At 39.3% G+C, this 17,508-nt stretch overlaps 1 protein-coding gene across 1 annotated transcript in view; it reads left to right on the top strand.

Moving 5' to 3' along the window:
- LOC128687207 (exportin-4) overlaps positions 1-17,117 on the top strand; it is a 118,836-nt gene extending 101,719 nt beyond the window's left edge. The window contains exons 7-8 of the mRNA XM_070080305.1: positions 8,546-8,658; positions 16,862-17,117. Coding sequence (XP_069936406.1) covers positions 8,546-8,658; positions 16,862-17,023 — 275 coding nt within the window. The 3' untranslated portion in view covers positions 17,024-17,117. The remainder of the gene's footprint in view (positions 1-8,545; positions 8,659-16,861) is intronic.
- The last annotated feature ends 391 nt before the right edge of the window (positions 17,118-17,508 follow it).

Here is a 17,508-nt window from a genome sequence, read left to right on the forward strand (position 1 = left end):
TTGATGAGTGGAACAGTCTGCCTAGTATGGTTATAAGAACATACGGTGGAAATAAATGGTATAAAATACCGACACAATGGAAATATAAACAAAATACCGAAGAATCTTGGAATCATCACTTATCTGTACTACGTCTTTGAAGCCTGGGTTGGTCCTGTTGTACTACAGCTTTGAAGTCCAGGTCAGTCCTGTTGTGCTACAGCTTTGAAGCCCGGGTCGGTCCTGTTGCTCTACACCATGGGCTCAGCTCACTCAGATAAGCAGTGAGTAATAAATTTGGGCCTAGACATGAGAAAATGGGTCTATGCAGTAAGTGTGCACTATAAAAAATCCTGCAACATGCAGTACATAATGGGGAAAAAACTGCAACCATGTTTTTGGTTAAAAACAGCAATTTTGCAGTGCACTCCTACCATCCGACTTACAACCTGCTCAACATATGACCACTTGACTTATGATCATGTTTTGTATGCCAAATTTCTGGGAAATAAACAACTGTTTGTGTTGTACACAGTGTGTATCCTAAACCTTACAGTATAAAATAGAATACTAATAGCATAAAAAGTAAAGTAAAAAATGAAATACCACAATAAAACAATAAAATAAAATCATTACGAAAATGTGATATTGATGTTCAGTAGTAAGGTTCGACTTACGTCCATTTTGACTTACGGCCGATTGGTCAGAACCAAGCTCAGTCGTAAGCCGGCTGGTAGGTGTATTTCCGTATGGTGTATTTTTGTAGCAGAAATGTTTGATTTTTGCCAATATTCAAGAGTACGTAAATTAAGTCACTCATCCAATACGTGCCCAACTGGTTGGTTTAATGTGTGTGTACAAATGCGCTGACATTATTTATACAATTACAGTAGACTGTTATATAACTCGGTAGTTATGTTCCTGAAAACACCATGTTATGTAAAACCATGTTAGATGAACTGAAGAACTTGTGGGAAAAATAGGGTTACATTCCTGAGAGCCCCAAAAAAGTCAAACAACTTTTTTTACCCCTCCACATCTTATAAAAATAATAGTGAATGTGTAATTGTTGTTCATTGTTGTGATGTATTATGTTGTTTTTACTGCTTAAGACTAAAATGTAACAGATATAATAGTATTTCTTACCCTAAATTGTGGGTGCTGGTGTTTGTGGATGATTGTGGAGAGTTATGCTGTGGTCCTACTGGGCTGAGGTGGATGGTAGAGGTTCTGGTACTGAAGTTGATGGTTGTACTGGAGTGTCTAACTTTGTCATTCAGTCAAGTCATTCAGTAAGTCAGTCAAGTTATTCAGTAAGTCAATCAACTTATTCAGTAAGTCAATCAGGTCATTCACTAAGTCAGTTAAGTCATTCAGCAAGTCACTCAAGTCATTCAGTAAGTCAGTCAAGTCGTTCAGTAAGTCAGTCAAGTCATTCAGTAAGTCAAGTCATTCAGTAAGTCAGTCAAGTCATTTAGTCAGTCAAGTCATTCAGCAAATCAGTCACACAAACTTATGTTTACCTCTTTTTTATGTGTACAAAGTAACACTTCATTATGGCCACAGGATGTCTTGTCTAATATCTTTGTTTCCTTCATTAATTCTAAGACTTAAATACTTACACCTTTTCTTGCTACTTTGAGCAACACTGATATGCCTACTGGGTGTCATGATTGCTTGGCAGATACAAGATATAGCAATTAAAAGATCAGAACACAATTCACAATCACAAGCTTGTAGCAGAGAAGTTGGACTGGATACGTATGAAGTACGAATGCTGGGATGGTGGGGTGGTGTCGGGGGGGTGGCTGGGGATGGAGGGAGGTCTCCCACGCTGATCCACAACAAGGTAGCCGCTTGGGGTAAAGAGAAGTTTTTTTTCCTTCCCACAAACTGAATCATGTTAAATTCATGTTACGACGTGTTACATAAAATTGTGCGGCAATTTTTCAGTCATGCTATACCCAAATCGTACCAAATAAACTTGTGCTGAATGACGGTCTACTGTTTTACAATAATGCAGTAGTCTGCATAACAGTAAATCTTTTTATTTTTTGTGTGAATAAAAATTCAATCAAAATGGAAAGCAAGCGTAAATACAGTGGAACCTCAAATTTCGAACTTAATCCATTCTAGGAGCTAGTTCTAAATTCAAAAAGTTTGAAAAGTGAAGCAATATTTCCCATAAGAAATAATGGAAATACAGTTAATCCGTTCCAGAAACCCAAAAATATTCACAAAAAAATACATTTTATGAAGATTAATTATAGTTTTACATACACACAACAAATATAGTGTACAATTATGTATTAATAAATTTAAATAAACATAAAATAACATTTTTACTTACCTTTATTGAAGATTGGGGATAGCATCTGGAAGATAAGGTGGAGGAGAGATGGAGTTGGGGTTAGTGTTTGGAAGGAGAATCCCCCTCCATGAGGTTTTCAGGTATCAAAGCCCACTGTGGGGTTATTTCTCTTTTACCTTTTCTGTCTTTTAATGCCACTAGGACCAATTTGAGAGTCACTGGACCCCTGTCTCACAAAATAACTGTCCTCAGTCCTCTGTTTCTGGTGCCTCTTTAAGATTTCCCTACAATGGGACATAGTTCTGTCACTGAACTTGTTTCAAAGATGGCTTGTTTCAGCTTGCTCAGGATGGTACTTCTCCACAAACATTTGGACATCATTCCACTTGGCGCAAATCTCCTTAATCTTTGAATCGGCATGCAACTTCCTTGCCTTTTCACAAATAATCATCTCTGAAACACTATCACCTGCCATTTCTTTATACTTGATCCACGCTAACAACAACAACTCAACCTGCTCAATTGTCCGTGGTCTTTTTTTGGTTAGCATATTAACACCTTTCGCAACATCAGCTTCCTTGATTTGTTCTTTCTTTGCCAGGATAGAAGCGATGGTCGACTTGTTTTTCCCATACATCCTGGCAAGCTCAACAAGTCTCACACCACTCTCATACTTCTGTATTATTTCCTTCTTCACATCTATGGTGTTTCTCACTTTCTTTACAACAGGGGTACCACTAGCAAATTTCTTTGGGCCCATGATAGCTTATTTCACAGTCCCACAAGCACTAAACACAATGAATTAATCATAAAATGTTTGAATGAGACCACAGGTTAGTGTTCACTCAAGCATCAACAAAACCAGACTGGCTCACAGCGCCTGCGTGGGGACGTGGACAGAGCAGGCTGGCGGACCGATCCGGTACCCAGCAGTTCGAAAAAGGGGCGAGTTTTGATAATGGGGACAAAGTTGGTTCGAGAAAAGCGGTTGATTTTTGAAGAGTTCGATAAGCGATACTTTCAAAATTTGAGGTTCCACTGTATAGGATAAGCCTGAGGATGTGACTAATGAACAGAGGAGATGTTATTTTATCATCAGGAATGTCTACATTGTTTATTCTGGACCTTATTTTGAAATTGGCCATTTTTTATTTTGTGTGAAATTTGCCAAATTATCGATTTCTGGTCACTATTGGGTAGTTGAAATAGGTAAATGGGCAGTTTCTTGTGCTCGATTGATAGAATAAATGGAGTACTAGCAAAATAGCTGAGAGTTTAGTTGACTGGGACAATGGAATTGGCTGAAAATAGAGCTCAAATTATGAGAAATCGCCAATTCGTATTGCCTAGACTTATAACTTTGCGAGAGTGTAATTCCATATGTTTTCCATCAAATTTTGTACTTTTTGTTTCATTTGTTTCAGAAAAAAATTATCATTTCATAAGTTAGTTTTTTAGTTCTCCTACCCCTGAGACCAAGTTTCAGATCAAGGGTTCTGACCCTCAAAGGGTTAATGACCTTGATACGGGAATAACACAACAATGTTGTGGCATTCATCAAAGGGATAGATGGTTGAATGGAAACAATTGTAGGCAGTTCGGAGGCATTATATTATGGATACTTGAGAGAGGACCTAGGCCTGCCTATCCACTGTCTTCTATGCCTAATCGAGAAGTGGGCTAACTCGCTGGTTCATGGGAGGACGTAACATCATGATTAGCAAGGGAGCCTTACTGTAATGTAGCTGGGAATCTCTATAAGTGTACTACACAAGTATCACTGTTGACAGCAGGAGTGAAGTTGCTAGAGATACAAAAGTAGGTTGAATAATAGATTCAGAGTGGGATACTATTGAATTTCAGGAAGACTTGGACAAACTAATGCTGTGATCGGGAAAGTGGCAGATGCAGTTCTGTGTTAGGGTAGACTCACTAGGCATTTCAGATCAGAGTTCTTTCCCAGCCATATTTTTTTCTTGTCAGAGAGGGAAGATAAGGGTATTTTCATGCTTGAAGAATGTGCCCATGTCTGCTGCTCTGTGGTGCATTGCAATATACAATCTGCAGATGTCCTCATCCATCTTGAACATTGTAATCTTTTTTTTTGTGATTTGCCCAGCATGTTCAGTCTGGATCTTGGATGCTGGAGATCTGAAATTGCAAGCAGTTTTTCTTGTCTCAAGGATAGATGAGGTACGATCTGCTGCTAACGGTAATTTGCAATAATTGCTGTTTGAAAACTTTCCTAGGGTGCAGATTGTACTGACCACAGGGCATCCAGAGTAGTGCATATGTATAAGAAGAGCAATTTTTGTATCACTGAGAATGGGATTGGTAAAGTCAGTGATGGTTAGAGCTTGCTGTGTTGAAGGTGTCTGGGTAGACATTCCTTCTTCTTAAACTCATAGCTTACTTAACTCACTGGGCATATTGTATCAGAATTCTGCATGCTGTACCACACTAATTTGGACCTAGGTTACATTTTAACCCTTAAACGGTCCAAACGTATATATACGTTCACTCGCGTAGTGCCCCAAATTTTTTGAGAAAAAAAAAATCTTTTTTTTTAAAAGGAAAAAAGAACATATGGTACCCAGGCATCCCCAATTATTTTAATATGGCACACAGTGAGTGCGCACACCCATTCTCTCATGTCTAGGTGACTCAGGCTTATCATGGCAATGTTGAATGAATGACAAAGAAAACGTATATATAAGTTTGGGGCGCTACGCGCGTGAACGTATGTATACGTTTGGACCGTTTAAGGGTTAAGTATTATACAAATACATTTTTTCCTGATATTTTTAAGAAAAAGATACAAATAGTTTTTGATTATTAAAAGCAACACAGTGACCTGTTTCATTGATCTCCAACATAAAATTAATGTATTGGTCATAGAGGAAATTTTTTTTACTCTTATTTGGTCTGCCCAACATTATGAAAACATGAATCGAGAGCAGTGTGGCAGATGTTTGGAATAGGTGATAGGTTACTGAAAGCAGCTAAGAGTTTTTATGAGGATATTGAGGCTCAGGTTAGAGTATGTAGGAGAAAGGGAGATTATTTCCCAGTAAAAGTAGGCCTTAGACAGGAATATGTGATGTTATCATAATTTTTGTTCAGTATATTTATAGATGGGGTTTATGTAAGAGGAGTGAATGCTCAGGTAGTGGCAAGAGATTTGGGGTTAAAAGATAAAGAATCTAAGACAAAGTGAGAGTTATTACAGTTGCTTTTTGCTGATGACACTGTACTTTTAGGAGATTCTGAAGAGAAGTTGCAGAGGTTGCTGAACAAGTTTGGAAGGGTAAGTAAAAGAAGGAAATTAGAAGTGAATGTAGGAAAGGGTAACAAAAAATTATGTAATGAAAGATTGGAGAGAGGGAGTATGGAGGAAGTGAATGTATTCAGATATTTAGAAGTGGAGATATCAACAGATGGGTCTGTGAAAGATGAGGTGAATCATAAAACTGATGAGGTGAATGGAATGCTGAGGAATCTGTGGACACAGAGAATGTTTTCCATGGAAGCATAAAGGGGAATGTACGAGAGTATAGTTATACCAGTGCTCCTATATGGGTGTGAAGCATGGGTGGTGAATATTGCAACAAGGAGAAGGCTGGAGGGAGTAGAGATGTTGTGTCTGAAGGCAATGTGCAGTGTGAATATAATTCAGAAAATCTGTAGCTTGGAGATTAGAAGGAGGTGCAGGGTTTCTAAAAGTATTGTCCAGGGAGAGGAAGAGTTGTTAAGGTGGTTTGGATATTTAGAGAGGATAGAGCAAAATAGAATGACTTGGAGGGTATATAAATCTGTAGTGGAAGGCAGGGTAGGGCTTGACCTAGGAAAGGTGGAGGGAGGGGGTAAAGAAGATTTTGTGTGTGAGAGGATTGGATTTCCAGCAGGTGCACATGAACATGTTAGGACTGAGTGGAGGAGAGTGGTTTTTATGACTTGACATGCTGTTAAAGTGTCAGTGTCAGGGAAACCGGTTAACCAGAAGTAAGTCCTGGAGGTGGGCAGTACAGTGCCTGCACTCTGAAGGAGGGGTGTATGTTGCAGTTTTTTAACTGTAGTGTAGGCGTGCCTCTTGCGAGATAGTGATGGAATGAATGATAAAAATGTTTCTTCTGTTTTGGGTGTCCCTGCCTTTGTGGGAAACTGCTGATCATCTTCTTTCAACAAACCAGCTGTATCCCACTGAGGCAGGGTGACCCAAAAAGAAAAACGAAAGTTTCTCTTTTTAACCCTTAAACTGTCCAAATGTAGATCTACGTTCGCGCACCTAGAGCTCCGAACGTAGATCTGCGTTCAATTTTACATTCTTTCTTATGTAAAAAATAGATCTACGTTCGGAGCGCTACACACACAAACATAGATCTATGTTTGGACAGTTAAAGGGTTAAATATACAGGAGAAGGGGTTAGTAACCCCTTGTTCTCAGGATTTTAGTTGCCTCTTACGATATGCATGGCTTACAGAGGAAGAATTCTGTTCCACTTTTCCATGGAGATAAGCAGAAATAAACAAAAGCAAGAACTAGTATGAAAATAGAAGAAAAGCCGAAGGTTTTTTTTTTTTTTTTTTTTTAAACAAGTCGGCCGTCTCCCACCGAGGCAGGGTGACCCAAAAAGAAAGAAAATCCCCAAAAAGAAAATACTTTCATCATCATTCAACACTCACACATAATCACTGTTTTTGCAGAGGTGCTCAGAACACAACAGTTTAGAAGTATATACGTATAAAGATACCCAACATATCCCTCCAAACCGCCAATATCCCGAACCCCTCCTTTAGAGTGCAGGCATTGTACTTCCCATTTCCAGGACTCAAGTCTGGCTATATAAAAATAACCGGTTTCCCTGAATATACAGTATATGTTTGTACATGCATGTGTAGTGTGACCTAAGTGTAAATAGAAGTAGCAAGATGTACCTGAAACCTTGCATGTTTATGAGACAGAAAAAATACACCAGCAATCCTACCATCATGTAAAACAATTACAGGTTTCCATTTCACACTCACTTGACAGAACAGTAGTACCTCCCTGGATAGTTGCTGTCTACCAACCTACAACCTAGGGAAAATGGCTGATGTGTCAATAAAAAAAACGAATCAAAGTTTCTTTTTCCCCCTCATCAATTCTGTGACAACAAAGGCAGTGGAGATGCTGTGTCTGAGGGTATGTGGGGTGAATATTATGCAGAAAATTTGTAGTTCAGAGATTAGTTGGAAGTGCAGGGTTGCTAAAAGTATTATTCAGATGGCTGAGGAGGGGTTACTGATTTGGACATTAGAGAAGATGGAGCAATACTGGATGACTTTAGAAATTGTACTGTTTGTTCATTGGCTACCTCTCATATTGTACTTATGATTGTAGTTAACTGCATAGGAAGCCCTACTTAATTATATATATCTGGATCTTGAGTAACATTTAAGCATCACGATTAGTTTGTCTGAAATGTATTGCATAAATAGTGGCCTTCTTTTGTACCTACCAATGTTTTATTACATGTAAATGACATTATTTGTACTGCATAAAGAAATAAATATTGCATTGTATAGCAGAGGAGAGGAGGGGTTAGTGGTCATTCTAGGAAAGGTTGGAAGGAAGAAGGTAATGGAAGAGTTGTACTCGTGGGACTTGGACATCTTAACAGGCACATGGAAGCATGTTAGAAAGGAGTGAATGGAGAGAAGTGGTTTTTATAACTTGATGCGCTGTTCGAGTGTGAGCAAAGTAACATTTATGAAGGAGGGGTGTTGACGTTGCAGTTTTATAACTGTAATGTAAGCACACCTCTGGCACGACAGTGATGGAGTGAATGACGGTGAAAGTTTTTCTTTTTCGGGCCACCCTATCTTGGTGGGAAACGGCCAATGCGTTAATAATAATATAAAATATTCAGTGAAACCAGTTTGCTGGAGGTAGGCCTGGAGATAGGAAGTACAGTACCTGCATTGGGAAAATGATGCCATTCAGAGGGTCATCTGAACTTCAGTGTTAACACACTGAGTGAATGATGGTGAAAGTGTTTTGTCTTGTTTGGGTCACCCTACCTCAGTGGGAGACAGCACATTTGCTACAAAAAATTATTCTAAGCTACCCGGCTCAGGAATTTACCGTTTTGGCAGTATTTTTTGAACGTAAGTACTTCCTGGTTATTTTGATAATGACACTTTAGCCATGATTAATTAGTTATTATATGTTGACATTTCTTAATCTAATTATTATTTTCCTTAACATTTGTACACTGCCCAAGAGGTTGATGAGTGTGTTCGAACAAGATCAGAATCCATCTCTTCGACCAGGTCAGCAGTGGAGAGAAACCTTTCTTGACCCTCTTATTGTACAATTATTTTTCAAGGTGAGTGGTAAAACATTGAAATATAATGTATTGAGATAGGGGGGGAGGGAGGGAAAGTGGGGTAGGAGGTGGAGAGGGAGAGGGGAGAGAGGGAGGGTCACCTGTATGTGGTTGCAAGGATCAAGTCACAGCTCCTGGTCCTGCCTCTTCATTGATTGTTACTAAGTTCACTTGCTCCTGGCTTTGAGAACCTTACTGTACCCCATTGTTGGAGCTATGTATGGATCCTACCACTACCATTTTGCTCCCCAGACTGTTTCACTTCCTGACTCGTCTGTGTTATCAACTTCCAGCTGTGCCCTTGTATTTGCTTCCCATCTCTCAAATAATCTGCCCCTATTCACCTTGTCAGTTTGTCTCAGTATTTTGTACATTGTTATCATATCCACCATAGTCCTCTTACCTTCCAGTTTCATCAGGTTGAGTTCCCTTAACCTCTGCTCATAGGACATACCCCTTAGCTCCAGGACTAGTCTTGTTGCAAACCTCTACACTTTCTCCAATTCCTGGATGTGCTTGACGAAATGTGAGCTCCATATTAGTGCTGCATACTCCAATATGGGTCTCATGTACACATGTACTCATGTATCCGTGGAATCGTCCTCCCTGGCTTGTAAACAATGGCACACTAGTTGTACATGGAGTGGCCAAGCCCGCTCTGGGCACGCAGACACGTTTGGGACGAATGTCCTTTTTTTTTTTTTAACAAGTCGGCCGTCTCCCACCAAGGCAGGGTGACCCAAAAAGAAAGAAAATCCCTAAAAAGAAAATACTTTCATCATCATTCAACACTTTCACCTCACTCACACATAATCACTGTTTTTGCAGAGGTACTCAGAATACAACAGTTTAGAAGTATATATGTATAAAGATACACAACATATCCCTCCAAACTGCCAATATCCCAAACTCCAACATTTAAAGTGCAGGCATTGTACTTCCCATTTCCAGGACTCAAGTCCGGCTATATAAAATAACCGGTTTCCCTGAATCCCTTCACTAAGTATTACCCTGCTCACACTCCAACAGCTCGTCAGGTCCCAAATACCATTCGTCTCCATTCACTCCTATCTAACACGCTCACACACGCTTGTTGGAAGTCCAAGCCCCTCTCCCACAAAACCACCTTTACCCCCACCCTCCAACTTTTTTGAGGACGACCGAGTTTTTTTTCGGTAACCGAGTCAATATTTTGATGCAAAAACGTGTTGCTATCTGATTTTTTCGTTATCCGATGACATCGTTACCTGAGGATCCACTGTATTATGCAATCTTTAGTCTGCTTGTTGAATCCAACTACTTTATTTATACAAAAGTAGCAGTCATCATGGTGGTTCATCTTCTCCTGCCATACCATTGGTACTCCAAAGGGCATAAATTTAAGTTTTCCAGCTGACCACATTTGGAGCTTACTGATGCAACTTGTGCAAGCTTTGTGTGCTGCAAATGGTTTGTCCTGGTCTCCAAATTTGCAGCCAAAATAAGCAAAGTAGCAGCACTTCAATAAAGGAGTAATGTTGCTCCGGGAATCTGAAGGGGTGAATTGCCCACAGACATAGCAAAATATGTCTGGTGAATTTATGCAGCCTCTAGACATAATAACAATCTGAAAATAAAGAAAAGTATATTAGATTTAATATTTAAGTCAATATAAGGTAAGCATTTTAATCGGTAATATACCACTTTCTCATTTACTTATGTTATATGAAAAGAGAAAAGTAATGTTTCCATCTAACTTGGCAATCTGATGTGATAGAGGCGAATAAAAAACACAGTGAATTACTGTTTTCCATATATATTCCAAAAAAGATAACATAGAATCAATAAAAAGAATCATGCAGACCAGTGTAAGTGTTTGCAGGAGTTGAGTCTTAGCTCCTGGCCTTGCCTCTCAACTTGCTGCTTGCCAGATTCACCCCTATCTTTGTGGGCACTATCATACCTATTCTTAGAACAATGTAAGGAGTCTGCCTCCATCAGCTCAAGGTCATTCCACTTCCTGAGCACATTAAAACTGAAAAAATATTTCCTGGCATCTGTGACTCATCTGTGTCTTTAGCTTTCAGCTGTGCCCCTGAGTACATGTTTCCTGCCTTTCAAACAGCATGTCCCTGTCTGCCTTATCAATTCCTCTGAATATTTTCTCCTGTCCTCCAGGGTTGCTAGATTAAATTATTTTAGCCTTTTCTTATAGCACTGGAACTAGTCTTGTTACACTTTTGTACTTCCCCAGTTTCTTAACATGTTACCTCAGGCGTTGGTTCCATACTGGTGCTACATACTTTAAAATGGGCCTGACTTTTTTTTTTTTTTTTTTTTAACACGGCTGTTTCCCACTGAGGCAGGGTGACCCAAAAAAGAAACACTTTCACCATCATTCACTCTATCACTCTTGCCAAAGGTGTGCAGATATGACAGATTTGACATATTGTATAAAGCACCCAGAATGGTCACTGGAAATTGACTAGTATAGTCAAAATTATGAAGATGTTAGGATGTTAGGTGGGAATGGGAGGCTGAAAGTAGAGTACAGTGCTGTACCATCTGTATGGAGGGCATACTCACAGAAACAGTTAAAAAAAATGAGAATAAGCATTACCTCTAACTTGTCTGCTGAGGCACAAGCAAACAGACTAACACGAGCATCACAGACCAAGCTCACAAACATACGAGTGGCTTTCAAGAGAGAGAGAGAGTTGTTTAAAACACTTTATACAGGTCATCCATCACTAATCCAACAATCACTAATCCGGTTCTATCACTAATCAGGCACTAATTTTGGCTAGCATAATTTCAAATTTCCCAGGTTGCCACACCAACCTGCCGCTATTATTTAGTAGCACCGCTTGCTGCATAAACAGCCATTCAGTTTGTTTAACACTTAAACTGTCCAAACAAATTTACGTTCACATGCGTAGTGCTCCAAAAGTAGATTACATTTTTTTACATATTTTCAAATATAAAAAAAAAAAGAAGATCAAAGTTTTTTTTTACACATTTTCAAATGTAAAAAAAAAAAAAAATTACGTTTTTTTACATCAAATGTTGAAAAAACGTAGATCTACGTTTGGACAGTTTAAGGGTTAAAACCTGCTTACTTTTAGCCTCAGCCATAGTTCCATTGAATAAATTCAAAGTTTTTTTTTTTTTCAATTCAAAGTTTATTCTCTATAAGGATTACAATGCTGAGTTTACAGAATTTGGTTATTGTGTGGTTTACATGTAGTAGAATAATAATTACAGAGTGTACCACTAGAACACCTAGCATGGCTAGGCATTTCGGGCAGACTTAGATTAAATCTTAAGTTTAAAATATTACAAAATTATGAGGTAAGTTGGTATTATGGCTAAGTGACTAAATACTAGTTTGTGAGTTTAGCAATGTGAATGCTTTTGTTTTGGCACTATACATAGTTTCAGTATTGGAGTATCACTTATGACTAGTTGAGATTCATTATTTTAAGATTGAGATTGATATTTCTGTTTATGGTCAAATGGGTGAGTGTGTAAAGTGCAAACACTGTTTATTGTCCATAAATGATATGGTTGAGCTTCTGTAAAAACTGGACAGTGGTGTGTCTATGAGAAGCTTGTGTAAATTATACAGCACTGGCTCTTCAACAGGTTATGACATAAAGAAATGGAGGGAAAAATTACTTAGTTTCTTTGTTAACAGTGATTCAAAGAAACATATGTGGAAAAGGAAACAACAAAGGAAGGAAAAAGTTCAGAACTAGATCAAGTTTTGATGAAGTGGTTTAGACTACCTGTAAGTGAAGGTGTTGAGCTGTCTGAAACAATATGGAGTTGAAGTAACTTCAACTCCATATTGTTTCAGACTATGGAACAATACTCTTCTCCAGACTGAGGGACTGACCACCTCAAAACTTCAAGGGTGATGGACTGATTACATCGTCTTCACGTCTCTTCTGCTTCTATCAACTTTTCTGTACTCGACTGAAGAAGCCTACTGTGTAGGCGAAACGTTTCGAAATATAGATACCTAACTGTTGCATGTGTCTTACCTAACAAGAACTAGGACCAGATTATGAGTGTGATTATAGTGAAGGTTGACATGTCTTAAAGTTTTGTGCAGTGTGGTGAAGAATGTTCAGCTGACAAGGAAGCAGCTACTGAATTTGTTGATGAGCTCACTAGGTTAGTTTCAGATGTAAAATTAAGTCCTGAGCAGGTCGACAATGCAGATGTAAGTCAAGTTGATGAACTTTATTAACCGACTTGTACTGATTTTAAAGATAGGATGAGGTGGTTAACTGTTGGGTCAAGTGTATTCTAACCTAACCACTCTGTGATCTGGCAGAATCACTAATCCAGCACCCTACAGGTTCTGATGGTGCCAGATTAGTGATGGTCGACATGTACCCTATAAAAAACAGTGAAACTTGAGAGAGCATAAAGAGCATCAAAGATAATAAGCGACAAAAAAAAAAATATAAGAATTAGGCCTTATCTTATTATATTAGTAAAGAACATGGATAATATGATCACAGTATGTAACACATTAAGGGATATATAGTACATCATAGAGAAGAACAAGAATGATAACAAGAACAAGAGGACATGGTTGAAATTGCACACCCAAATAAACATCACTGATTTTAAGTGTTTTCTTCACTGTAAAGAGTAGCAAGTAAGTGGGGTGAGCTGAATCATACAAGGGTTCAAAAATAGATATGGTAAATGTTTAGTCATATCAGTGGGTTGAAAATTACAAGACAGGACCAAGCCAAGACCTTGGCTTACCTCCGACAAATTCAAATAGGTAGTTAAAGATGTAATTACAAATGTAGGTAATTACAGATGGTGAACATATTTATCTGCTGGGTTGCTCTGCCTTTCTTCTCCAACTGACTTGTTTTCATTTTTTCATTTTATTTGTGAGGAAGTACTAAACCTATAGGGGTTATGGCATTCAGTTTGTTTCAGGGAAGGCGAGGTAAACTCCAGTTGTTCGGATGAAGAGTTCACTGGTATCAAGGGGGTGAGAGAGTAGGTCACCTTACTGGGATGAATGGTTTGTACCTGAGGTGAGATGTGTCTTCCCTCTCAGGGTGCCACTCTCCACAGCTGCAGTTTCCTTGCTTTACTTACAACCCACCATATGTTTGGGCATAAATACTGGCAGCATTTCCTCCCTATTGCTTCTAAATTTGATGACACTGCCAGTGACTTGGAACAAACTTTGGATTTAGATTGTGAAGTGTGAAAAATAAATTTGGAATATGTTTTTTTCTTTGTGCTTTAGAATTTTGTTTTATGAAAGTGAATTGGTCATGAGAGTAGCAAGTTGATAATGAAAGTGTAGATTTGGTAATTTAATAAATGGAATAAATTTAAAGTGCTGAATAACCAAGTATGCAGTTCTAGTACTTTATAAATCAAATAAAAAAATACCTTAGTAATAAAGAAAATATTAATAATTTATAAAGTGTCCCATTCACCTTGATGCCAGTGAAGGGATTTTGGTCCAAGGAAATGGAGGTAGTCTCTTGGACAGAATGTGATTGGCTGCTCTTCTCCAGGCATTGTATGGTCCCTGTGGGTTTAGCACTCCTCTGTAAATGTAATACTGGTATTAATTACTTTCATACCTGACTAGTATTTGTCACACTGTGAAGAAAACCTTAATGCAGCCTCGCTACAATTAGTGATGTACAGTGGACCCCCGCATAACGATATTAATCCGTTCCTGAGAGCTCATTGTTATGCGAAATTATCGTTGTGCGAATGAATTTTCCCCATAAGAAATAATGGAAATCAAATTAATCTGTGCAAGACACCCAAAAGTATGAAAAAAAAAATTTACCACATGAAATATACATTTTCCTACACACAAAGAGAAGGATACATGCACAATAGTAGAGTAGTACATGCACAATATATATTGTGCATGTACTACTCTACTAAATGAAGAATAAATGACACTTACCTTTATTGAAGATGCAGCAATGACTGATGAGACACTGTGTCCTGGGAGTGCCTTTTCCTCCTGAGTACTGTAGGTCCTGTTTGGCATTTTCTTCCAGAACAGGCCTTATCACACTGTGTATGCCACTACGATTCTTAAATCTCTCAAACCAACCTTTGCTGGCTTTAAATTCACAAGATTAAGGACCCCAATGGAAATAAGTTAGACAGTCTTCGATGACACTGACTTTTTTGGGTTATCCTGGGTAGCTAACCCTCTGGGGTTAATTGTTTCTTGGTATTCTCAATAAGCCACACCAACAATGGTGCTACAGCAGCAGCAGCAGCAGCTGACAGTGCTACAGCAGCAGCAGCAGACGGTACTACAGCAGCAGCAGACGGTACTACAGCAGCAGCAGCAGCTGACAGTGCTACAGCAGCAGCAGACAGTACTACAGCAGCAGCAGCAGCTGACGGTGGTACAACAGCAGCAGCAGCAGCTGGGGTACTACAGCAGCAGCAGCAGCTGATGGTGGTACAGCAGCAGCAGCAGCAGCTGACGGTGCTACAGCAGCAGCAGCAGCAGCTGACGGTGCTACAGCAGCAGCAGCAGCTGATGGTGCTACAGCAGCAGCAGCAGCAGCAGCAGCAGCAGCAGCAGCTGATGGTGCTACAGCAGCAGCAGCAGCAGCAGCTGATGGTGCTACAGCAGCAGCAGCAGCTGACAGTGCTACAACAGCAGCAGCAGCAGCAGCAGCAGCAGCAACAGCAGCTGACAGTGCTACAGCAGCAGCAGCAGCAGCAGCAGCAGCAGACAGTGCTACAGCAGCAGCAGCAGCAGCTGACAGTGCTACAGCAGCAGCAGCAGCAGCTGGCAGTGCTACAGCAGCAGCTGACAGTGCTACAGCAGCAGCAGACGGTGCTACAGCAGCAGCAGACGGTACTACAGCAGCAGCAGCAGACGGTACTACAGCAGCAGCAGCAGACGGTACTACAGCAGCAGCAGCAGCTGACAGTGATACAGCAGCAGCAGCAGCAGCAGCTGACGGTGCTACAGCAGCAGCAGCATCAGCAGTTGACCATGGTACCACAGTATTTCGATAATATTTCTCACCCTTTTTACCACAGGGTTGGCACTAGAAGCTTTCTTGGGGCCCATGGTCACTTATTTTGCAGATAAAATCACCAAAAACGCTGTAATAATACGAAATACTCCGATTGTATGCTTGGATGTTACCGCGGAGGCTGGCTTGTAAACAATGCCACCGGCGGAACATTTGAGGCTGGCTCAGGCCGCACATTAGACGCGTCTAGGACGAATAGCGTTGAGCGGGTTTTTTAGCGGTATGCGAGGCAAAATCTTAGCGATAAAATGTATCGGTATGCGGATTTAACGTTATGTGATGCCAACGGTATGCGGGGGTCCACTGTACTCGTTTACCGATGCCCTCGGACTTACGACGAGCTCACTGACCAGTGTTATACTTAAATAATGTGTATATATGAGCTGATTTCGTCTATTCTGTTTATATCAATATACAGTACGTATGCTACTGTATAAACATTTAAAAATATACCAGAAATGTTATAAATGGTGCAAAGGTGGCATTAACCCTTAAACTGTCCAAACGTAGATCTTCGTTTTTTCAACATTTTAAAGTATGTAAAAAAACGTAGAGCTTCTTTTTCTTTTTTTACATTTGAGAACATGTAAAAAAAAATTTGATAAACATTTTTTTTTGTTATATTTGAAAATATGTTAAAAAACGTAGATCTACTTTTGGAGCACCACGCATGTGAACGTAGATCTGTCTGGACAGTTTAAGGGTTAAAACAGTATCAAAGATGGTTGACACAGACCCACTACCATTATAGTATGCTCCTCACTTAGCTATGAATTTGTTTAATGATATGATCTTAGGAACGGAACTCTGTCATTAAATGAGGAGAGGCTGTATTATTTTTCACCCGAGTTTACAACTTTAGCAAATATTTCCCAGTTGATGGTACTAAGAAATCTTTATTTGCAGACTGTTTCATATATGACTGTGACGATAACATTTTTGTGTGTACTTGTGAACTGCAGGTTCCTTGTATATAGACACAAGAACTTTTAGTCATCTATAGCTAAAATAATTTTTTGCTTTATACAGAAATTTTCAAGATGTTCTTCTGTGTTTTGATTGTTGTAATATATGAATTAGTGTGTGTTTTATATGATCCTCTTCTATGTGGGTGATTTATTTACATATTACACATTGTTGTTCCTCCTCAGCTGTACTGGCGTGTTCGTGGAGACTGGGAACTCGGCCACCATGCACTTAATTGTTTAGTACAACTAGCCTCTCTTAACGGAGCTGTTCTCATCAATAGACAAGTGCGAATAAAGTACCTTACACAATATTTACAATGTCTTTTCTCCCTTCTCTCAAGGTAAATATTTGACTTTCTGTTGTTTTCTCTTGATTAGCAGACTAACTAAACAAGTGAAATAGTTTGCATCTTGATTAAGGAAGGTTGGGCAGGGTAGATTACCTGTGGAAAACTGCAATGACAGTGACACATCATGAGTTGCCAGTATTATATTTTCTGGCATATAAGGTACATGAACATGAGAGACATAGATGATGTTTCCAAGCCGTTGTGATGTAATATTAGTAAACAACTGCTAAAGTGTAACCCAAGGCCTACTCTTGATCCTGACCTAAAACCTACAAAATGCAAGCTGATTTTCCATATGCCAGAAAATACGTACGGCAAACTTTGTTGTATCTCCTGACTTTTTAATAAAGCACACTCAACTCAACACAGAATAGTAGTAAATCCCTTATTTAATGTTCCTTGATTTAATGTACCTTGCTTTAACAGACTTTGCAAATAACAGACATAATCCTCTGGGTAAATTGTGCATTTAACTACTTT

Source organism: Cherax quadricarinatus, unplaced genomic scaffold, assembly GCF_038502225.1.
Source record: "Cherax quadricarinatus isolate ZL_2023a unplaced genomic scaffold, ASM3850222v1 Contig299, whole genome shotgun sequence".
Classification (NCBI taxonomy): Eukaryota; Metazoa; Arthropoda; class Malacostraca; order Decapoda; family Parastacidae; genus Cherax; species Cherax quadricarinatus.